This window comes from Ictidomys tridecemlineatus, chromosome 1 (genome assembly GCF_052094955.1).
Source record: "Ictidomys tridecemlineatus isolate mIctTri1 chromosome 1, mIctTri1.hap1, whole genome shotgun sequence".
NCBI classification, from domain to species: domain Eukaryota; kingdom Metazoa; phylum Chordata; class Mammalia; order Rodentia; family Sciuridae; genus Ictidomys; species Ictidomys tridecemlineatus.
Window position 1 is genome coordinate 129,653,734 of NC_135477.1, and position 22,767 is coordinate 129,676,500.

At 54.1% G+C, this 22,767-nt stretch overlaps 1 protein-coding gene across 3 annotated transcripts in view; it reads right to left on the reverse strand.

The window, feature by feature from the left end:
• Positions 1-37: 37 nt before the first annotated feature.
• Positions 38-22,767, reverse strand: part of Pdgfrb (platelet derived growth factor receptor beta) — a 37,561-nt gene continuing 14,831 nt past the window's right edge. For 2 of the 3 annotated variants that reach the window (XM_005324167.5, XM_021725680.3), the window contains exons 2-23: positions 21,920-21,965; positions 20,642-20,965; positions 19,337-19,603; positions 18,469-18,596; positions 18,178-18,352; positions 17,392-17,584; positions 16,711-16,826; positions 15,318-15,441; positions 14,527-14,738; positions 12,055-12,149; positions 11,134-11,266; positions 10,479-10,583; positions 10,076-10,186; positions 8,647-8,806; positions 7,471-7,631; positions 6,597-6,715; positions 6,280-6,402; positions 5,396-5,507; positions 4,894-4,993; positions 4,264-4,369; positions 3,239-3,471; positions 38-2,050 (exon numbers count right to left, since the gene is read on the reverse strand). In XM_005324167.5, the coding sequence (XP_005324224.1) occupies positions 1,867-2,050; positions 3,239-3,471; positions 4,264-4,369; positions 4,894-4,993; positions 5,396-5,507; positions 6,280-6,402; positions 6,597-6,715; positions 7,471-7,631; positions 8,647-8,806; positions 10,076-10,186; positions 10,479-10,583; positions 11,134-11,266; positions 12,055-12,149; positions 14,527-14,738; positions 15,318-15,441; positions 16,711-16,826; positions 17,392-17,584; positions 18,178-18,352; positions 18,469-18,596; positions 19,337-19,603; positions 20,642-20,965; positions 21,920-21,965 (3,327 nt within the window). In that variant the 3' untranslated portion in view covers positions 38-1,866. Of the gene's footprint in view, positions 2,051-3,238; positions 3,472-4,263; positions 4,370-4,893; positions 4,994-5,395; positions 5,508-6,279; positions 6,403-6,596; positions 6,716-7,470; positions 7,632-8,646; positions 8,807-10,075; positions 10,187-10,478; positions 10,584-11,133; positions 11,267-12,054; positions 12,150-14,526; positions 14,739-15,317; positions 15,442-16,710; positions 16,827-17,391; positions 17,585-18,177; positions 18,353-18,468; positions 18,597-19,302; positions 19,604-20,641; positions 20,966-21,919; positions 21,966-22,767 lie in introns of those variants that run through there. The other variant, XM_040271876.2, reaches the window with a different exon arrangement.

Below are 22,767 nucleotides of genomic sequence, written 5' to 3' on the forward strand. Positions count from 1 at the left end.
CCCACACCCAAACCCAAGAGAGACCAGAGTCGGTGAGTGGAAGCACCCAGTTTAATATTAAAATCTTTCCCTTAAAAAAAAGTACACAGATAGGAAAACTGAACAGCATACAAAATAGCACTTTGATGTATACATGTGAGTTAATGTGAGTCCTAAAAATACTTGTAAACAAACGTAGGTGATTATATCTTTGGTACCGTAGTGAAGACTGACTCCCCCTCTCTCCTTGGGGAGTCTCTGGGGCCCTCGGGTTGGGAGACACCAACTAGCTTGGTGACTGTGTCCAGGAGGGCTGACCTTGCCTTATCCCCTGGCCAGCCCTCCCCCTCCTGGGCGAAGTGACCATATCCCTCACTGCCCTGTAATGGCCAATGCCCACTGGTTTCAGGGCGGTGAGGTATCACCTGGGCAGTGACAAGACCCTACTCCACCAGGTACTCCCTCCAGGATGGAGCAGCCAGCAGTTAAGGAGGAAACCCCCAAAGTGCCCACCTCTTACGCCCCTTTCCTGGGGTGCACATCCTGAGGCTGCTGTTCTTCATGGGACACAATCGTCCTTACTGTCCATTCTCTCTGTGGCACATACCTTGGGGCAGTGTTGGGCTGCATGAGGTAATGACCTCCCTCCCTGCCCCCTTGCCCTGGATATCTCCAGAGTTCATCGTGGGTGCTCAAGGGGGTCTCGTGGTCCTCCCGTGTCCCTGGAGCAGCTGCTGGGGGCTTTCCTGGGCACTGACTGTCACTCCAAGCCAAGGTCATCACAGCTGCATTTGGGGCTGAGGAAGGGTCACGTACCTGAATGCCCGGACTGTGATGTGTCATTTGGAATCTCCCCAGAGGCCAGCAGCCCCCCAACTAGGAAGTTTAGGGTACTTGACCTTGCTTCATCTGGACAAGCATGAAAACCCCAGGAATATTCTGGATTATTAATGTTGACAGGGCACTCAGAGTGAATGAGTCCAACTTGCTCACTCTTCAAAGGGGAAAATGGGCCCAGAGAGGGCAAGGGATTCCTCCAAGGTCACAGCAGGCCCAATGCAGAGTCAGGGCCACCTACTGGTGTGCACATGTGGACATAATGCTGGCACATCAACACATTTGTTTCAGATGCAGGATCCACTGGGCCTGTAACCAGGGACGATGAGAAAAAGCCTCAGAACCCAAGGGGCCTGGAAGACATGGGCACTGTCCAGAGCCAGTGTGCCCCGAGTGTCCTGGGCTGGGTCTGCAGGCCAGGGAGTGCTGTACTTGGTTCAGTCCCAGCAACAATTACAGCATTAATTAAGCATGGCTGGCCCCAGACCTGCTAGGGCCTGGGAAAGCACAGACTAGTGTCAGGGGACGTGGCTTCAGAGTGAAGCAACACTGGCCAGGGCAGGCCCAGCTCAGCCAGGAACCAGGGGTGCCGGGGTTTCTTCCCCAGCTCCTGGGCAGATGGAAGTGTGGGGACAGGCCTGCAACGCCTTGAGGGGCAGCTGGCTGAACAGAGAGAGGTTACTGACCCCCTCATTCCCCAGGAAGCTCCCCCAGATTCCAGCCTCCCCACTTGTCAGCCAGGGAGACTCCCAGGTAGACTGTGAACTACCAAGTTCAATGTCTCATCTTGTGCATTGGGAAACTGGGTCCCCTGGGAGGGACCCTGGCTCAGTCACATGGCCTCCCTGAGGCAGAGGCTGGGCATGGTCCTGCAGTTAGTTCTCTGGCCTTCTGAGCCAGCCCCAGGGCCTGGGGAGCAGTGTGGCAGGGACAGAGCCTTCCACATGGGACAGCTGGCAGGAGCAGCATGGCTCACAGGATGCCAGGCCTGGGGGCTGTGGCCTGGTGGCAGAAGGGGAGCTTCTGGTGGCACGGGGTGGGGGCCAGCCCCTACAGAAAGCTGTCCTCTGCTTCGGCCCGAGGCCCAGGGCAGCCTGCATCCATTGGTGGCTCCAGCTCCATCTGGGAGTCCCCCTGGGGCTGGGGCAGGGGTTCTGGCTCTGGTTCTTCCTGGGGGTCGAGAGGACTGTCACAGGAGATGGTAGAGGAGGTGTTGGCTTCATTCAGGGTGGAGCTGGGGGAAGAAGGCAAGTGGGTGAGGGCTGGGCCACAGCAGGACGGTAACAGAACTGAGGGATTCCTTGAACCCAGCTTTGCACACTTCTGCTCGTTGAATCCTGTAAAGACCCCATAAGGCCTGAGCCAGGAGATAAGCGCAGCTCAGAGAGCTCATGTCACTGCCCTACCTCACACCGTGGGCGTGTGCAGGGGCTGGGACGTTGGAGCAGGCCAAGCTGGCCCCACACTTCAATTCCCCAGTAGCTCCATCTTCTGTATTCTGAGACCTTATCTCACTTAATCCTCAAGGCAAGACCCTAATAGAAGGACTTTTACTGTTTTTATTTAATAGAAGAGGAAACTGAGGTTCAGAGAGATGTAGCAGCTGTCCAAGGGCATAAAACAGGGCCAGCATTCACACCGCAAGCTGTTGGAACTCAGGCCTGAATCCTGTCCTGTCTACCCAGGTCTTGGAATGTTAGTCTCATTGATAGAAGGAAAAGGGCCTTTAGCATCCCCAGGGGCCTGTGCACTGTCAGCACATGTGGAGAAACCGAGGGTCACAGGACAAAGCCTGCCCAGGGCTCATGGTGGCAGAGCTGGAGCTAGAGCCCAGCCTAGGACTCCTGCCACCTCCCCTGGGGCTGGATCTTGTTTGGGGTGGGTGGCTCTAGCCTCCAGGGAGCCTTCTCTCTAGCTGAGGCAGGTGCTCTCTGAACATCAAGTCCAGGCTCCAGCGGACCTCCCTCCAAAGCCCTCCCTGGACTGAAACCCCTCCCCTCCCCAAGACAGAAGAGCACATGAGCCTCCTTCCCAGTCTGCATTCTGGGTTGACCTTGGGCCACCTCTGCCTCCTACAGCCAGGCTGCAGGGCCCCTGGGCACAGGGCTGAGCATGGAGCACAGTCTGAGGCTGGCTGGGACCCACAGGTGGTCACTCCTCAGCATGCTGGGGACACTCAGTAGGTTCCCTCCTTCCCCATGGGGCTAGGACAGGGCCTAAAGAGGACATCTGTGGGATTCCCCTCAAGAAGGCGCTCCCTTTCAGACAGCCCCGCCCATTCTTTTTCTATGCAGCCTGCCCCTCCCACCTGAGGGCTCAAAGGTCAAGAGAGCATTCTGCCCTCTATGCTGGGTCAAGCCTGACGCAGACACACCCACACTCTGTGCAAACCATAGCCCCAGGTCCCAGCCAGGGTGGCTACCTGGCGAGGCTGGGGGAACCCTCCAGCAGACCCTCATCAGCGGCCTCTGGTTTGGGGTCAGGCAGGGGGATGATATAGTCGTTGTCACCCTCGCTGGGCTGCACGGCAGTGTAGAGGACAGAGCTGGTGTCCAGGGGAGATCGGAGGCTGTGGAATCCAGGGAAGCGGGCTTGGGACCTCAGGATGGCTGGGTGGTCACTCCTCAGAAACTCCTCGTCCACCTGCTGGTACTTCTGCTCCGTGGGGGGAGGAGCATGGGAGGGGCATAAATGGTCAGATGGGACACGCCCAGTCAGATCTGACCCAGCCTCTCCCAACCAGAGTAGGGAAGGCAGAGGGTGCTCAGAGAGTGAGAGGCTGTGCCCAACGCCACACAGCTGAGCTGCCTCCCACCTGGTATCTATCAAGACCAGGTGGGCTCAGGACCACCCATGGAGTGGCACTGATGGAACCAGCACCCCAACCTTCACTCGCCCTCACCTGGAGGAGGCAGTTCCTGCTCTCATTCCAACTTTGACCCCCCAGTGGGGCCTTGGTGTCCCTTTCTATGAGATGATGACAACTCCTTGCCATCTCAGTCACCCCAGGACAACCCCAAGGGGATGAGAAGTGGAGCTGAAGACAAGGCTGTGCCTGTGCCAAAGAGATGTGCCTCCCCTGTCACCAGGTGGGGCAGGGGTTAGGCCCCCAGGAGGCCCCATTTGCCTCTGAGCAGCCTACAGCAGGGTCTGAGGGCTTGGGTTTGGAAGCCATGTGGCCTGGGTTGTTCACACCTCTGAAGGAGCCCCAGAAGTGGGCATGGGGGCAGAGGTCGTAGCCCCTCCTCCTGTGTCACCAGTCAGTGTCCCTTCTTGGAGCTGCTGGAATAACCTCAGCCTCCGCCCACCCCATCCTGGGATCAGCAGAGAAACCGAGGCCCAGAGCAGAGGAGGCTGTTCCCCAAATGCCAGCACAGCACTCAGAGCCAGGGACCCAGGGTCTGAACTGATGGAGCATGTGCCCCACCCCAACCCTGCTCCACATACCTTTCTGTAGCCCTCGCCAAGCAGCCTCTCCAGGAGCAGCACCAGCTGGGAGAAGGGGGGCCGAACCTCAAACTTCTCCTCCCAGCACTTCTGCATAATCTCGTAGCTGGGGAGGGGCAGAGAGGGTCAGGCCCCCTGGCTCTGGTGGGGGCAGGCAGTGCTGGGAGCTGGAGCCACAGCCTCTCAGAGCAAGAGGAGCCAGGACCAGGGTGTCGGGAGGCATGGCAGCCAGCACCACCCACCACTGGCTCTGTGGGGTCGGCCACTCGTGGTGAGCACATGACCCAGGTGCAGCCCAGAGGGGTTTCATCCTCTGTGGTCAGAGACGGGTTCTGATGGCATGCCACCCCAGCTGAGCCACAGAGGTCAGCTCTGGGCTTTTGCAGTGCAAGTCATCGGCTGGCACTGTGGCAGCCATGTGGGCAGTGCCAGCCTGAGAGTGAGGTTGGCACACAGTCAAGCAGAGCCCAGGGCAGAAGGGATTCCTGAGCACACGAACAGCCAGAGCCAGGTGTAGCTAGACTTTTCTGGATCTCTGAGCTGAGAACTCTCTTTGGCTGAAGCTGGTAGAGCTACATGTCCACTGTTTCATCCAGGAAATCCCCCCCCAGGGCACAAGGCTCCACTCACATCTCAGCAGAGGCGTGAGCCGGCTGTGCCATGCGGTAACCGCGCTTGATGGCATTGTAGAACTGCTCGTTCATGGGCAGCTCCGGGTAAGGGGTGCCACCTGTGGAGAAGACAGGGATACACAGGCTCAGGGGTGTGACAAGGAGCAGGGTGCCCCTTCCACTGCAGAGAGACAGGCACGCTGCTCCTGATAGAGGAGGGTGCAGTGTCCTTGGCATTGGGAAATGGAGGCCCTTCCTGGGCTCCCAGGAGACACAGCACTCCTCAGGACAGAGAACCTGGGAACATCAGAGCCAAGCAGGCACCCCTTGATCCTCGGATAAGGAGATAAAGAGGTGCAGGGAGGGCAAGGGTCTTGCCAGAGCAGCACAGTGGGAGAAAGGAGCAGAGCACTCGCCACAGGTCCCCTGACCCATGGCCCCACACCCTGCCCACAGCCCTACCAGGTGGGAGGTGGAGGGAAGGGAATGCTGTGCCCCTGAGGGAGCAAAGGGCAGCGTACCCAATGTGAAGATCTCCCAGAGCAGGATCCCGAAGGACCACACATCGCTCAGGGTGGTGTAGAGGCTATTGAAGATGCTCTCTGGGGCCATCCACTTCAGAGGTAGGAAGGTCTGTGGGGGCAGGAGCAGCGCTGAGTGCACAGAGGGGCCAGTGGCCAGTTCCCAGCCCACTTTGCACCTGGATGCGAGGAGGTCCAGCAGCTCCACTGCCAGCTGCTTCCCCCTCCTCCTCCAGGGTCTGCACAGCTCCCATGCCCACCCTATTCCTGGCCACAGCAGCAGGGAGTCTTCCCTCCTAATTAGCTAAGGACACAGCAGCCCCTGTCCCTGGGGAAAAGCCCTGGGTCTAAGAAGAGGGGTGGAGGGACAAGGGACATTCCAAGCCACCTCCCAGTTTTCATCCTGGCTACCTTTGGTCCCTGGTGTCTAGAGCCCCTCCACCTCTGGGGTTCACAGGAAGCAGGAAGATGGGTGGGAAGCAGGATGGTCACATTTTATCCAAGCCAATCCCACTACTGCCTGTGAGCTACTGTTTTACCGTGTCACTTGGGTTTCTTCCTCTGCCCATCACTCCTGGGACAGCAGATTTGATCTGCACACCCCTTTCCTGCCCATCCCTGGCCACTGCAGCTGGTCCCTCAGCCCCAGCTGTGCCCAGTGGACCTGGGATTATTTGCCTTTTCCTACTCCAGGTGCAGCTAGTGGCTCCCTCTCTTGCCCTTGTGCACACAGCTGGCAGGCACTGACCATCTAACTGAGCAGGACCAGCCACGAGGAGCCCGTGCTGAGCTCCTAAGCACTAAAGCCATGCTGATCAGGAGGGGGAACCTGATCCTGGGGTCAGAGGTGCATGGTCACCATCCCCAGGGTGGTAGGTACTCACACTGCCTTTGGAGATGTAGTTTGAGTCCCGCATGATGTCTCGAGCCAGGCCAAAGTCACAGATCTTGACCAGCTTGCCCTCACAGATGAGCACATTCCTGGCTGCCAGGTCCCGATGAACACACTGCGTCAGGGAAGAGAGCAGAGGACACCTTAGGAGAATTGTGGGAAGCCCTCCGTAACGGAGGTTTGGGGAAAACTTCCAGGTGGAGGGTCCTCAGTCTTCCCACCCCCAGAGGAGAGGTAGTTGTTTTTTGGAGAACTCTGGCCATCTGGAGGACCCACAGCCCCACCCTGCCCCATGATGACCACACCTACATTCTTAGAGGCCAGGAACTCCATGCCATTGGCCACCTGGTAGCTGAAGCCCACAAGGTCTGTGTAGCTAAGCACTGGGGACTCGTTGATCAAAGTGGCCCGACAAGTCCTCTCAGGAGCTGGGGGAGAGCAGAGAGTCACAGGTCATCTCATGTACCCCAGTGGCCCAGAGGACCCTGTCTTTTGGCTTGTGGGGCTGAATGTCCAAGGCATGTGGCTCTGGATCTTCTAGGTCTCGCCTGAAAGGATGGTTCTTCATGTCTAGCCTAAACTTCTCCTACATCACCAGTGTCCTCAACGGCCAGAAAAAAAGTTTAGGCTGGGTATGGTGGCACACGCCTGTGATCCCATTTTTTGGGAGGCTGAGGCAGGAAGATCACAAGTTCAAAGGCAGTCTCAGCAACTTAGCAAGACCCTCAGAAAATTATTGAGACCCTGTTCCAAAACCAAAAAGGATCCCCAAAACTGGGAATATAGGTAGAGAGCCCCTAGGTTCAATCTCCAGTACTACCAAATAACTAAAAAAAAAAGGTTTAGCCCTGTTTCTTAGGAACACTAGACCAGCCTGGGGCCAGTTCAGAGCTGATCACTTTTCTGCAGGTTCCAGGAGGTGTGCCTAACCCCACCTGAGCTTTTACTCTCCCTGAAGGCTGTGTTCATGCCTCTAGACTCATAAACAGGGCTTCATATTGAGGGTCCCCTATACAGCAGCTTTGGGCAGGGGGCCAAGCTCAATTTCCACATCTATGAAATGGGCACAAGGCCATCGTCCTCCAGGATTGCTGCAACACTGGGCGTGTGAAGGGCTTTGAAACGAATGTGTCTCCGCCTGGGTGTGAGCCTGGGCAGATCTGAGCACAATGCATCCACCCACCAGAGGGGACGTAGTTATCATAAGGGGCCATGTAGTTGGAGGATTCGATGTCTGCGTATTTGACGTCTCCTTTCATGTCCAGCATGGGCACGTAGTCCACTGACTCGTCCTTGCTCATGTCCATGTAGCCACCATCGCTCTCCCCAGTCAGGGACATGGGGCTGGGGAGTAAGAGGAACACAACAGGAAGGTTACTGGCTTCCTCTTTCCTTCCCCCTCGTACCCCGTGCTCACCCTGGGGACCCCTGAGGCCCTGTCGCTCATGGATTTCTTCTTTCACTCATGCACCCCTCGCCCTTCAGTGTGTTTCAACACAAGTGACCACAGATCCAGTCCCTTGAGTAACCTCTGTGGCCCTGAGCTTGGTGCTGGGGCTGCCATGGTGACCTAAGACCCAGTCAGTGTCCTCAGAGAGCTCATACCAGAGGAGATTACAATACCCAGGACAAGGGGCACAGGATGGGCGTGTGCAGAGGCCTCTTTGGGCCTTCCTGCACACCAGCTACCCCGGCAGGTGCCCGGCCATGACCCAGGGTGGGCAGCAGGGCATCGCCTTGATACCTCTGCCTTCGACCTCGCTCCCCAAAGGGCTGCGGGCTGTCCACAGGTGTGTCTGTGTGGGCAGCCTAAAGACGGCTAGGAAATAGGTCAATGCTGGCGAGGAGGGGCGAATGCCAATGTCTCAGACGCTGATCTAAGTTACCCTTGTCCTTGTCTTTGTAATCAGCAAAGGAACTGAGAGCTGCTCTTTTCAGAAACATTGAAACCAGGAGTTGAGCTGTGAGGGGCACCGGGGTGTGTGTAGAGGGAATGGGGAGACGGCAGGGGGAGCAGGGCCCACAGTGCACCTCAGGAGGCCCAGTTCTCAGCCCACGATTGCCTCTGCCCACAGTGTCCCTGGGGCAGGAGATCCCGATACCCTAGACACAGAGCTGTGGGGTCAGGGGTCCCATCTGCAGAGGGCTCAAGCACAGGACCTGGCACACTGGGGCAGGTAGCAGGGGGCAGCAGAGCCCAGCACTATCCCCATCACTACTGGCCTTCCCTGGTCCATGGAGGGCTGACTTGAGAAAGAACCCCAGCTCCAGGAGTGACTCTGACGCCTCCTCAGGGCCCCAGCTGCCCCCTTGCAAGAGCAAGGGCAAGGGGGCTGTGCAGGCGCCTGCCTCCTCCTACCTGGGCAGAGGGAGCCCCGTGGGCAGGGCGTTGCTGTAGAGCTCAGCACTGGGTGGGCGGTGCTTGTCCGAGTGGTGCTGCAGGAAGCTGTGCTTGTTGCGGTGCAGGTAGTCCACCAGGTCCCCATAGCGGCAGTACTCCGTGATGATGTAGATGGGGCCTGCAGAGGAGGGTGGTGGGCACAGGCCCCAGGGGCCCTCAGGCTTCCCATGAGGGCCACGGGGCCAATAAACAGGCTGAATGTGGGAGAGGTGGTGGGCATGACAGCTGAGGGTAGGTGCCTGGCACACCTGGGTCCTCTTCCTGCCTCCGACTGCAGGCAATAGACACTTCACCTCCCTGGGTCTCCCCTCCCCCATCTGTGAACTAACACCCCCCTCAAAGGACCATCACAAGGACCAATGAGACCAAACATGGTCCCTGACAAGGATATAACTGCTATGTTTTCACACTCAAGCTTATTTTGGTACCTGATATATATAAAGAGGGAGAGGAAAGTGCTCCCCATTAGCAGTTTACTGGTTATGTTCAAATTGAATGCTTTTACTCAAAGTCAACAAGTAGACAGTGCAGAGATTGATAAAAAAAAAAAAAACTTTTGAAATGAGTGTCAGGCACAGTGGAGCACCCCTGTAATCGCAGCTACTCTGGAGGCTGAAGAAGGAGGATCAGGAGTTCAAGGCCAGTCTCGGCAACTTGGTGAGATCCTCAGCAACTTAGCAAATGTCTCAAAATTTTAAAATAAATAAATAAATAAAAAGGGCTGCAGAGGAAGCTCAGTAGCAAAGTGACCCTGGGTTCAATCCCCAGTACCAAAAAGAAAGAAAAAATAAAATAACGTTTGAAATGAGTGATGATTGCAGATGTGAACTGGTCTATGTGTGAAACACAGTTTTGTATTTTGATTTGATTGCACAATCCTGAGGAAAATCCCAAATCTCTCTAAAGCAGTTACAAACGGCCACTTCTTCTTCTTCTTCTTCTTCTTCTTCTTCTTCTTCTTCTTCTTTTTTTTTTTTTTTAATGAGATCTTCAAATAAACACAGTTGGGCAGAGGGACTTTCTCCTGTGATCAGAAGAAGTAGCTCCCAGTTATCTCACTGATGGTCTTGAGGGAAGGGGTGGCAGGTAACAAGATTCTTCTCAATATAACATGAATTGTTATTTATCCCCATTTTCAAAACGTATTGTAAAAATACAAGAATGTCCAAGGTCACTTTGACTTGGAAACTCCCAGAACTGGAAGCCTGAGGAGTCCTTTGGCCATGAAGATGTGACTCTGCGGGCTCCTAAGTCCCACTCCCATCTAGGACTGTGAAGGGACTGTGAAGGACACTGCACTGTCCTGCTACCCACAGGTGAAGCAGGAGTCGGGACAGCCTGGGCAGCCAGTGGGCGTTTCCCCAGAGTCCTGGGGTGGCTCTCCTACCTCCCTGGGTGCAGGCCCCCAGCAGGTTGACCACGTTCAGGTGGGGTCCCAGGTGGCTCATGATCTTCAGCTCTGACATGAGGGCTTGCTTCTCACTGCTGCGGGCTGTGGCTGCAGGGAAGGGACTCAGCTGGTCACTGAGGCTTCTTAGAGGCCCCATGGAAGCTACTCAGGCTCCTCTGTGCCACCCGTGCTGCTGCAAGACCACAGGCCCTGTGCAGGGGAGTGTGCCCCACCCGGGCAGGGAAAGAGGGAGGGAGCAGGGACCAGGAGGACCCTCTCCTGGTGTGACCCAGCACATCAAAACCAGTGATTCTGGGAGAGGCTGAATGCTTGGGGAGATGGGGGAGGGGACAAGGGAGGTGGGACCTGTGTGAGGGAGGAGCAGGCACCCAGGACTCACATTTCAGCATCTTGACAGCCACTTTCATGGTGGCCTGGGAATGGCTCAGGCCATGAGCCGTGGCCTCCACCACCTGCCCAAAGGCCCCAGAGCCGAGGGTGCGTCCTGGGAAGAGAGGATCTCTCAGTTCCTAGACCACCAGGAACCTGTATTCCCCTTCCCCACCCAGGGGTGGGGAAGAGCCACTCTCTTAGGTCAACCTACACATCCCTCAAATCCCTCTAGACTTAATGTGCTCCCCCCAAAATGCTCCATACTGATCCCCAGTCTTTCCTGGTGTCTCCTCAAAGTCCTGCCTGCTCTCTGCCCCAGCTTAAGTCCCTACATGCCTTCCTCCTCCCCATGGGAACACAGCTCCCCACATCCCTTCAGCCTCCCTAACTAGATGAAGCACAGGCTGGCCCCAGACCTGTCCTCGTGCTTCCTGCCATGGGGGGTCCTATCTCAAGTCTCAGGCTCACAGGACTCAAAGCTGGGGAGTCCCTGGGGCTCCTCTTGACCTCATTTTGCAGAGGAGGAGACTGAGGGGTGGGGAAGGCAAGACCAGCCCCAAGTCCCATAGCCATGACAAGCTATGGGACTGAGACCAGACCCAAGAGAGGCTGGCCTCCACTTCAAGTCCCCAAACTGCCAGGTGGGGCTTCCCAGGACTGACCAAGCACAAGCTGGTCCCGTGGCAGTTCCCAGGTGGAATCATAGGGCAGCTGCATGGGGTCCACATAGATGTACTCATGGCCATCAGAGCTCACAGACTCAATCACCTTCCATCGAATCTCATAGCGTGGCTTCTGCAGGACCAGGACCGGAGCATCAGACAGGCTCTCTGCACTTGAACTCACTAGGTTCAGACTCAGAGGGCCAAGGAGGCAGTAGGCCCTGAGGCCCAAGAGGGGCAGGGCCAAACTAAGTGGCACAGCAAGTCAAGGCCTTCATGGGCTCAGGGATAGGTACCCAGGGGCTCCAGTGGGAGGAGGGGTGGCAGAGGAGCCATCGGGGTGTGACAGGCTGAGGAGCAGCTGACAGCCAGGGGCCTGGCTCATCAGAACCACCTCAGCTGCCTCTCTTGGAGCCTCTGCTGCTCCTCAGGTGGGAGTGGAGGAGCAGGCAGCCTGGACATGGTCCCTTCTGACATGAGGTTGTCCCTGAGGGAATCGCAGAAGGATAGAACTTATTGAATGTTGAATAAGGTGCCGAATTCATAGGATTGAACTCAGAATGATAGAATCCAGGGGGACAGTAATCCTAATTTGGGAATCTTAACATTTTGGAATTATAAAGTGGTTTAATCTCAGGACATAACATTGCAATTATAGACTAGTTGAGAGGATCTGAACGCATCCATAGGAGTCTCCATGGGTGACAGGGACAAGCTGGACATGAGGTTAGAGCAGAGCAAGACCAGGGGATCCTGGATAGCTTGGATCAGGCCTGTGAGCCCAGGCTGCTGCCGGTGGAGGCAGCTCAGAGACCCTGAGCTCCATGCTGGGCCCACCTATGGCCACATCCTGCAGCATGGGGTGGAGACATGCAAACCCAGGGTACCAACCCCTACCTGCTAGGCCAGAATGGGACTCACCTTCTGCCAGAGCATGATGAGGATGATGAGGGAGATGATTGTGAGAACCACCAAGGCCAGGATGGCTGAGATCACCACCACCTTGAAGGGGAGGGCTGGGGACAGAGACCAGAGCAGGTCATGAGCAAGCAGGGAAGTGGGTAGCTGCTCTCCCCTCTCCCACGGCAGCCATCAAAATCCCTTCCTACCCACTGTGCCCAAACAGAGGTCCCACGTCCTCTATGGCCTAAGATGTCAGATCCTCAGCCTCTTGCTCTGGGCCACATCTTCAGCCTCTCTTATGAACCTCTACCCCTCAGTCACCACCCCTAGTGTCTTCGGCCCCTCCAGGGTCACTATTGCATTTCTGCCCCAGCTCTAGGCTGGGTGCAAACCCTTTTCTGGGTTCCTATCCATTGCCTGGGTCTCCTATGAGACTAGGAGCCCCTGAGGGCTGTGCCCTTTTTGGGCTGTCACAGCAGGTCAGAGCTCTAAGTTCCACGCCTGACCAAGTGGCCAATGGACACCATGACCTGCCACTGAGGGAGTCACAGGCTGAGCCACCACGGCCAGATAAATTCAGACTCAGCAAGGAGCATGCTCCCCACCACCAACCACCCTTTTCCACCCCAGAGCCCATCTAGGAGTGGACAGTGATGGCAGTTAATAGGGCTAGCAAGGCCCCGTGGTGCCTGTGCCTACTCTTACCCAAGACTTCAGCCTCTTCCCTCCCTGGCCACCCCAGCCAGACCTTCATCTCCCCTATCCTGCCGCACTGGCTACCCAAGTGTCCTTTGGGAATTTGGTTCTTCCTCCTCTGTCCCTTTCCTGCCCTTCTCTCATCCCCAGGGAGCCCAGTCCTTCCTCATATCCTCCTCAGGGTCACAGACCCATACCTCTCTTCTGCTCCCTCTCTCCAGCAGTCTCACACATCCAGGGTCTGGGAAAAAAGCCTGCATCCTCTAGGGAGTCCTCTGAGTAAAGAGGAGCTGCCATACAGCCATCTCAGTCCCCGGGGTTAGGATGCGTGACATCTGCCTCTGCAGGTGTACTTCTGCCTTCACTCAGAGCTGATGTGCAGGTCAGGATGTCCACCTCCTACCCAGGTACCCACCTGCTCAGGCACGTGTGTACGTGCACAGGAGGGTTGATGTGATATGATATTTTTAAAAACCCACCCATACTCATAGGGCAGGTACAAGAGGCCGGTATGCTCAAAAGACACGCACACGTACCAGGTCACTAAGCCTGCCTCAGCACACAAGTGTGCACCAAGCCTTATGTGCACCTCAGATCCCTGCTTGCTCTGGAGTCTGCCTACCCCAATAGCTCCGCTCCTTCCCACTTCCTTCCTCTTTTTCTCCCCACCCCATACCCCCAAATTCACATGCACTCCCTGCTCCAGGCAGCCTGAATTCCTTTACTTTCTTAGAACCTGCCCTGCCTCCAGGCTCTTGCCCAGTCCTCTCCTTCTGACTGGAACACTTCTGCTCACCAGGCTAATTTAAAGTCACCCCTCAGGTTTGACCCAAAGGACTTTTTCCCAGGATATTTCCTCAATCCTACAGCTGGCCTCTTCGCCCTCCAGGCTTTCTCCCCAGGGTGGTGATCCTAAAATTGCTTATTCCCACCACCTTGTCCCCTGATCTTAGGCACTAGGAGGACATCAAAGCTGATCCTCTGACCTCAAGAAGTTGGGCCCTCATAACTATTTATTGAAGAAGAAAGGTGAATGAATGAAGTGCATTCATACAAGTGCACACATACACAAGAATGGGTAGCTAGACATGCAAACACATCTGTGCACTGCTAGGACTGTTCACATGTGCAAGATTTGTGCATGTAGGTGTCCCTTCTAAGATATATGCACTGTACAGCAGGCATATGTGTTCAGGTATTGTGCTCACATATTTTTCCAGAAAAGTGTGCTGCAATGACATGCTTACAGACACGCACTATGACACTTGACACATATGTACAGGAATTGCACATGTATTTTTTGTACCCATGTATGAGGTTTTATACACAAGCCTGGGAATTGGGCATGCTGTACATGGCTTATATACATATATTCTGTGGGTTTACAGACAGAGACAAGCTTCATGCATGCTTGGACACATGCTTACAGACATATACTCTAGCTTTATTCATGTATCTGGGCTTAGGCATTCTTCAGCACAAAGTTTACAAGTATACACATAGAGAGTTTGCACCTGTGCCCTGGAATCAGGCCTGCTCATGGTCAGGGCTTCCAACATGCAGTTTACATTCTCTCTGTAGAAGCAGACTGTGCTGCTCAAACCATGGTTTCTACACTCGTGTTTGTACACGTGTGCCCATTATGTATTGAGTATGGTGCAGAGAAACATATTCTGATGGATTTCACAAAGCTCCCGTGTACCTAGGGGTATGCTGACTTGGCCTGTTGAGGGGGCATGGGCTCAATCCCCAAGTATGGCAGGGTCAAGGTGGGGGTGAGCTGGGGAGACTCACAATGCGGCACCACGGTAACCTCCTGCACATCCTGGCCCAGTGGGTTGTGCAGCATGCAGCGCACCGACAGTGGCTGATCCACGTGGCGCAGGCGCAGCGTGCTCACCACCTCATATTCCTGCTCCTCCGCCCAGTATGTCACATTAGTCTCCAACTGGCTTTCCTCCTCGGAACTGTTCCCCAGCGGTGTGGGCGGCAGCTCGCGTGGACACCTATCCAAAGAGACCAGGATCGACTTGCAGCCTCACCTTTCTGCAGAGGTGGAGACTGAGGCCAAAAGCAGGCAGCACCGCATAGTGGAGAGATGCATGTCCCGTTCCTGTGACCAGCTGCCTGGTCCTAAGCGGATTCCTCCAGTGATTCTCTAAACTGATCAGTAGGTGGCGCCTCCGTTCCAGAATTGAGATCCCTGGATTGCAAAATCCACTCCTCATTTTGACCACCAAGGTGACAAACACAGTGTGTTGAGATAGAATCAGAACCTCAACCCTGCCTCTAGCCACTGAACCACCATGAGCCCTAGTCAGAGGAACAGAACATCTACTGGGTGGGTGAGGTCTTTCTGGGCACAGACCCTCCACTGTACTGAGCAGAGGATAGCCCAGGTGTCAAGGTAAAAAAGAGACAATTTAGATCCTGCAGAGTATCTCCAAGGAGTGATGGAATGGTCTTCTAGGGTGTGGCTCTAGTTTGGAGCAATGTGAAAGAGGAAAGGGCAGACTAGTGAGTTCCATTGGGTCCTTCTAGCCTGCTGGGGTACCCTAGGAGACTAAGGTCCAGGATCTGCTCACCTTTTGAGGTCTCTGCAGGTAGACCAGGTGATATTTGGCTGGGGCATGCCTCGGCCACGACAGCGGACTGTCTGCTCCCCGTTGGCAGGGTGACTCTCGCTCAGCTCCAGCACACGGACAGGGACTGCATGGGGGAAAGTCCAGGATCAGGAGGAAGGTGGGAGGTGAAAATAGACCTCAGGGAGACCTGGCCCAGAGCCTCCATCAGGGTGAGGGCTGCAGACCTCAGGTGAACAGTAAATACCAGGAATCCCTTGGAGGAAGCTGGTGGATCTCCCTCTGGGCTACTTCAAAGGGAAAGTCTCAGTAGGGGGCTAGTCTGTCCTTAACACCTCTCTGAGACTTGCTCACCTTCATTTTAACAAAGAGAGAACAGGCTTCAAGCTCAGAGCCCTAGGCAGCCCAGTTCATGAAACTGGATTGAATAACATTTGTCTTGTTTTCTTGGAGTTGATTTTAGTGGTTGCCTGATATTTATGACATGTGATGCTGATTTTCCATCTACAATTGAGAGGTTCAATTTTGCCTTTCAAAATATGTTTATTTTTAGAAAGCTAATTGACAAAACATGAAGTCATTCCCATGGCATTCCAAAGCTTAAATCCCTGCAATGACTTTTCATTTAGGTCACAGTAAGAGTCAAAGTTGTACCAGACCCACAGGCACCTACACATCTGCCCTCTCTCCTCGACCCCTACCCCATCTCTGTTCTGACCTGATCCCCTGCCACTCTTCCTCTCTCCCTCTTCTGGCCACAGGACTTTCTGGCATTGTTCTGGCCCTTGCACTGCCAGGGGTGCCATCTTCCCAAATATCCACTTGGCTAATGCCCTCATCTTCTTCAAGTCTTTACACAAATGTCACTTCCTCAATCCAGCCAAAGCAAACAAGGTCAATACTGATTACAATATTTAAAAGTGTACCTCACCAGCCCCCTGTGCACTGCTCTCTCAATCTTCCCTACCCTTCTTTTTTTCCCCTTCCAATAGTGCCTATTACCTTCTCATCTGTGTTATTGCTGGGATTTCGTGTCCTTCTGTTACATGTTTGTCTTCCCCCAAAGGCAAGGCCTTAAGAACTTCCAACAGAGAAGCATATTGTAATTGCTTAATAAATATCTACTGGATTAGTAGTATCATATAAATGAACTATGAGAAGGAAAAATCATGCCATGAATGCCCAAGGTTTTGGAAAACACCAGTCTAGCCTGATGGCCTCCCTTTACATTTGGGGAAAATGAGGTCCAAAGAAAGGACACAGCAGGTCAATGGTCGTGAACTCAGCTTCCTTAGTTCCAGATCCCTCTCCAGCCTCTCCTATGGGTGGGGGGACAGTACAGGAAGAGGAAATGGGGACAGGGAAGAAGGGAAGAGGGGACTGAGGTGGTCCTCACCATTGACCTGCAGCTTGAAGGAAAGTTGGGCCTCAGCATCCTCATGGAAGGCCCGCATGGTATAGTAGCCAGCCTCTGCCACCTTCACCCGCACCAGTGTCAGTTCTGATACATACCTAGGAAATCATACAGGCCAGGAAACCCACTCACTGTCAGAGCTGGAAGAACTCCCCCACCTCCCACCTTCTTTATACAGACAGGGAAAACAAAGCCCAGGGAGGAGAGGGGCTTGCCAAGGTCACACTGTCAGAACCAGGACTCAAACATAGTCTCCTGAGTCCCCAGTTATAAGCAATTCCACTAAACCAAGAAGGGGACAGAAGGATTGGGAGGTTGGGGGGGAGGGGTGCATGATTCCCTCTCCCTCCACAGGAGGGGCCTAACATGTTTTATTCTAATTTATCGTTTCTCTGTTAATCTCCAGCCTTGGGGACATCACAGGTGGCAGTGAGTGGCCCTCCTGGCACTGTCTTTCGGTAATCCTGTTTCTGTTTCCCCCACTGACTCAGAGACCCTGGGCATACTGAAATTCTGCCCCAGTCCCTGCAGTATCCCAGTGTCTGGCACCAATCCTGGCACGCAGTAGACTCTCAGGAAAGGTGGACCTAGGTTTGTCATGGGTCTGTGGGCTGCTTGGTAGCTGCAAAACTTCAAAAAATGGAGTGGGTAGCAGCTGCTCACCGGGTCTCAGACACATTGCGCGTGGACAGGGCGATCTCGCCGGCGCTGGAATCACCCAGGGTGCGGTTGTCCTTGAACCACAGCACAGTAGGTGGCGGGTAGGCTTCGAACACCACTTGTAGTGTCCGACTCCTGTGCAGCTCAGCAATTTGTATAGCGCCCAAGTCTCCCAGAAGCCGCACGTAGCCACTCTCTGCAAGGTACAGCTATTAGGGGCCGACCCTGGGGGCGGGGCTATTCCCAGGCACCAATGGGGTTGCACGTCCCAGGGGCGGAGCTCCTGGAGGAGGGGCATCTGCTGAACTGCAAAGGAGCCTAGACTTCTGGGGCAGAGGCTTCAGGCTTTAGGAAGTCATTCAGTGAAGGACTAGGGTTGAAGTTGGGGCTGAGGACGAATTTAGCTCTGATATTAGTGTTGGAGCCAGTTTTGAGGTTGAAACTGCAGTTGTAGTTCTCTTGTTCGATTTGGTTTTGTAACTGAGGTACATTGGAGTCTCAAACCAGGGCCAAGGTTGAATTTGCAGATGGGGTTGCCCAGGCCTGTGATGCGTTTGGGATTACAGATCAGATTGAGGCTAGGGTTCTGGCTAAGCAGAAAGTCTACTTTTGGATTAGGGTTGAATCAAGCTGACACTGCACTTTGGTTTGGATTTAACCCCAGAATTGGGGCTTTGACTGGCACAGAGTCTAGTGCTGAACTGGAAAATGGTTGATTGTACCCTAAGGCTGTGCCAGGCTCTGGGTCCAGTTCAGACAGGGGTTAGGAACTGATTCCAAGGCACCCACCGACCACAGTGACATTGATGGCCTTTTCATCTCGATGGTCATTCACACTCTCTGACACATTGCAGATGTAGGTCCCTGAGTCATCCAGCTCAGCACTGGGGATGTGCAGGATGGAGCGAATGTGGGAGGGCACATCAAAGAGGAAATCTGTCACTGGCTCTACGAGGCGCCCACTCTGCAGGAACAAGTGGGGCAGGTTCTCTAAATAAGCAGGGGTCCATGAGAAGTCAGTCTGCAGGCTGAGCTATCCATCCTTGCCTGGTCCCTCCCCCAACCATGGCCCAGCATTACCTCCATGCGGGGGTAGGTCCACTCAAAATTGACCACCTCATTCCCCGTCACAATGCACATGATGGTAATGTTCTCACCCTGGCGAACCACAGTCTGCACTGCATTCACTGAGACATTGATGGTGGAAACTGGAGGAAAGAGAGGGGCTTAGGGCTGGGGAAATCACACCAGCCACCAGTACTTCAACTTGGGCATGGGGTAGGGGTATACAGAGTGAAGCATTGACTGATGAAAAATTCATCCATTCAAAAAAAATATTTATTGAATGCCTGCTATATGCCAAATATTTATTTTAGGCACTGGGGCTACAACAATGAATACAACAGACAAAACCTTTGTCCTTGTGGCGCTTACACTCTAGAAGGGGTAACAGTCTAGAAATTAAAGTATCCTCTGGTGATCTAAGTAGAGGAGAAATTTACTGAGCACTCCTATTGTGCCCTGTAACTTCTATTTTTTGTTTTATTTAACTTCCACAATAATCCCATAACGTGGGCAGTAATTATCACCCTCTTTCATGAAGGAAGAAGCAGGCTCAAGGGATTATGGGCATTGTGCAAAGTCATTCAGATGGGAAGTGGCTGAGCTTGGATTCCAACTCAGTTGGCTCCAAAGCCTGTGCCTTTGCCCATCTAGTTACACAGCCCAGTTCACCACTGATGTGTCCCCTGACTGTGGGAAAACTCCATCCTCAATAGAAGCCTCAGTTTCTTCACCTGTAAAATAGGAGAAACACTACCTCCCTTCAAAGGTTATAGTGAAAACAAATGAAAAATAGAGTTATATACTTTGCGAACTGTAAAGGGCTATTCTTCTGTGAAGGGTTATACTTGCCTCTGCTGAAAATCAAGCCAAAAACGGGACTCACCCTGGAGGCTGTAGACGTAATAGGCATCGGAATCCACTTCCCTCTCCCCAATGGTGGTTCGGCAGATATAGGTCTTGTCCTCAAAGGTACCAGAGAAGCCTCGTTGGTGGTCATAGGGGATAGGCAGCGGGATGTCCTCTTTCTTCTCATGCAGTGTCACCACTAGCTGGGGGTCTGTCACTCGGCATGGAATTGTGGTCTCAGTTATTTCCGTGAGAAAGATGAATAGGTCCTCGGGCTCCATAGGGAGGAAGCCCATGGAGGGATCTACAAGGAGTGGAGCCAAGAATGAGTGAGGGTCAGGGGACCTGGGTGTCTGGCGATCCCATGAATTGCTGTATGACTTTGAGTAAATCTCTTCCACTCTTTGGCCCTCAGTTTCCCCAATACAGGAGAAGGATGGCACTATGGTTTAAATGTTGGTCTGCTCCAAAATTCATTGAAATTCCATTGCCATTTTAACCCCAAGAGGGCTCAATGGTTGAGATGGATGCCACTAAAAAAAGGGTAAGTTTGCCAGGCATGGTGGCACATGCCTGTAATCCAGTGATTTGGGAGGTGAGGCAGGTGGATTGAAAGTTCGAGGCCAATCTCAGTAATTTAGCAAGACCCTCAGCAACTCGGCGAGACCCTGTCTCAAAATAAAAAATAAAAAGGGCTGGGAATGTGTCTCAATGGTTAAGCATCCCTGGGTTCAATCCCTTATACCAAATAAAAGGTAGGGGGGCAAGTTCAGTGCCTTCTGGCTCTCTCTTGCCTTTCTGCATTTTTTGATGAGATGATATAAAAGAAGTCCTTGCCAGATGCTGATTCCCTTGATATCGAATTTCCCATCTTCCAAAATTGTTAGCCAGTACATTTGTGTTCATTATAAATTACCCAATCTCAGGTACTATTTTACAGCAGCAAAAACATAGTAGCATAAGAGACAGATGCTCAGAGCCCATTCCAGCTCTAACATTTGATATTGACAGTACCAGGGTAAGAAAGCAGACAACCCACAAGTTGAAGTATGGCTGGTACCTGGAGCTTGGAGAACAGGGAAGATGAGACGTGGGGGCCAAGGGGGAACAGACAGCAATCAGCTAAGAATACAGAGTTCTTGGGAGGCAGTAATGGGGTTGGCTGACAAGGAGCAGACTGATATTCAGGCCAATGTGTGGAAATGAACACTCTGCTGAACTAGAGTTCAGGATTCGTCTGCATTTCTAGAATGGCTGCATTTCATGGTGCCAGTCAAGCAATCTCTTGAACTTCCCCTGATACCTTCAGTAAATGAGTGGCCATGCAGGTGGGAACCCTTACCAGGCACAAAGATGTAGAGCCGCTTCCGCTCACTGGGCTCCCGCCCAAGGGAGCTGTTGTAGGTACAAAAGTACTCTCCTGTGTCACCTCCAGTGACATTGGCCAGGGTTAGCATGCTGGAGAAGGTGCCCTCCTGGGTCCTGGACACTTTCTGCTGAGGCACCTGAGATAGCCGTTCCCACACCACTGGAGCTGAACCCAGGCAGGTCAGAACAAAGGTACTTGAGAGATTAAGTACAAGCTCTGGCCCCGGGGGCATGATGGTCAGGCCCTGGGAGGTCTGTGGACCTAGCAGCAATAGCATGGGCAGCAACAGCAACTGGCCTGGAGAGAAGACATCAGATGTCAAGGCACAGGGGCCTCAGTACGCCCCCTTGGGCTGCCCAAGGGCATGTGTGCACAGCCCCCAAGTCCATGAAAAACACATCTCCATTTCCAACACAGACTGGAACCCACTGCCCGTGGTTCTAGAGCCTGCTCACCCAACACCAGGCCCCCAGGTACTCCTAACCTTTATCTCAGTCCCTTTAAACCCAGCCTCTGAGTTCTCCAGCAGTAATGCATTCAGGCAGCGGGCAGGGAAGGAGTCAGGAAATCCTTGGGAAGCAATTCCCAGGCCTCCAGTTCCTGCATTGCTTCCCAGGTCACTTTCTGGGCCTCTTCCCCCTGCTGCCCTCAGCTACCTAGGTTCCCATGAAGCCCAGAGGTGGCCCTGCTTGGAAGAAGGTGAGCAGGAGGTACTCAGGTAAATTAGAGTGAAGTAGGGGGCTGCAAGGGGCTGGGATTGGGGGGTGTGCTTGTGTCCAGCAATTGGTTCTCCCACCCCCACCCTTGCCCCATGACATCTTCTGGGGAAGGATTTTGTAAGCCACACTCCCATGCTTCCTGGGGATGAAAATCCAGAGGGGGCCCAGAGAGGTGGGCAGTCAGGTAGCCAGTCCCTCTAACAGTCACCAGACCCACCCCTGGAGAGCTGAAGGCACATATCCAGGCAGACTGAGGAGAATCGGGGAGCCAGGGTGACTGCTAAAGGGTGAGGGGTGTATGGAGGGCTAAGGAAAGAATTTGATGTGATCATTTTGGACAGAAGGGGTTCACTGAAGGTCTCGGAGCTGTGGGTGGGCGGCTGAGGGGGCATCTATATTGACCTCAGGAAATGTAGGAAATCCAGGCTCAAGAGCACTGCAGTTTTTCTGGACTTTGTGTCCTTATGCTAGTACACAGCCTCCCAGGAATAGGGCCTTTCTGGGGCCCCTACCCCTGCCCCGGCCTACTTACCTCTGAGGACCAGAGCTGGCGTCACACCTGGAAGCTGCATGATGTCCTGCAGAATGAAACAGGAGTCAGGACCCGGAGTGGGCAGAGGCGGTGCCAGGGCCCCTCTGGTTCCTACAGAGTAAACCCTCGCCTGAGCTCCCCATGTCCTTGGGGCTGAAGTCAAAAGCCACCTGTCTCAAGTCTGAGAGGGCACTCATGACCACAGACCCTGTCCCTTTTTTTCTGACCCTCGTGTGGCCTTGGCTGGGTCCTACGCCTCTCTGGGCCTTAGTTTCCCTGCATGACAGTGGCGGTGGGGAGGCTGAGCTGGATAGTATCCAGGGACCCGCCATCTCTGACAACCCGTCCTCTGAGTGACAGTTCCAATACCAGGCTCTTATCTGCCAGGACAAATATTTGGGAAAGTGTGATGAAAGGCCTGGAGGAGAAGGAGGGGGGAAGCCAGAACCCAGAGAACTCCCACAGCTCCACAAGCACAACAGGAAATGGAGGCGGCTGTGGGAAGGGAAGCGGGGGAGTCAGGGCTGTGGAATGTGGGGGGTGGGCCTGGCCCCCTCTCCTCAGCCCGCAGCAGCACAGGGAGGCCCAGGGGAGAAGGGCCAGGGGCCAGCCCCAGAAGAGGCCCCATGGAAATTAGCAGGCTTCGAAGGTGCTGGCAGACCCCTGAAGCCAAGCTCCCCACCTCCACATCCGGTGTCCAAATGGGGAAACCAAGGCTCTGAGAAGGAAAGAAGTTTGCCCAAGATTCCACAGAAGGTCCTGTCCAAGAGGGAGACAGAGAGCTGGAAGAAACAGAGAGACAAAGACATGGGAGAGAGAGAGCAGGAGATGCAGAGGAACAGCCTGCA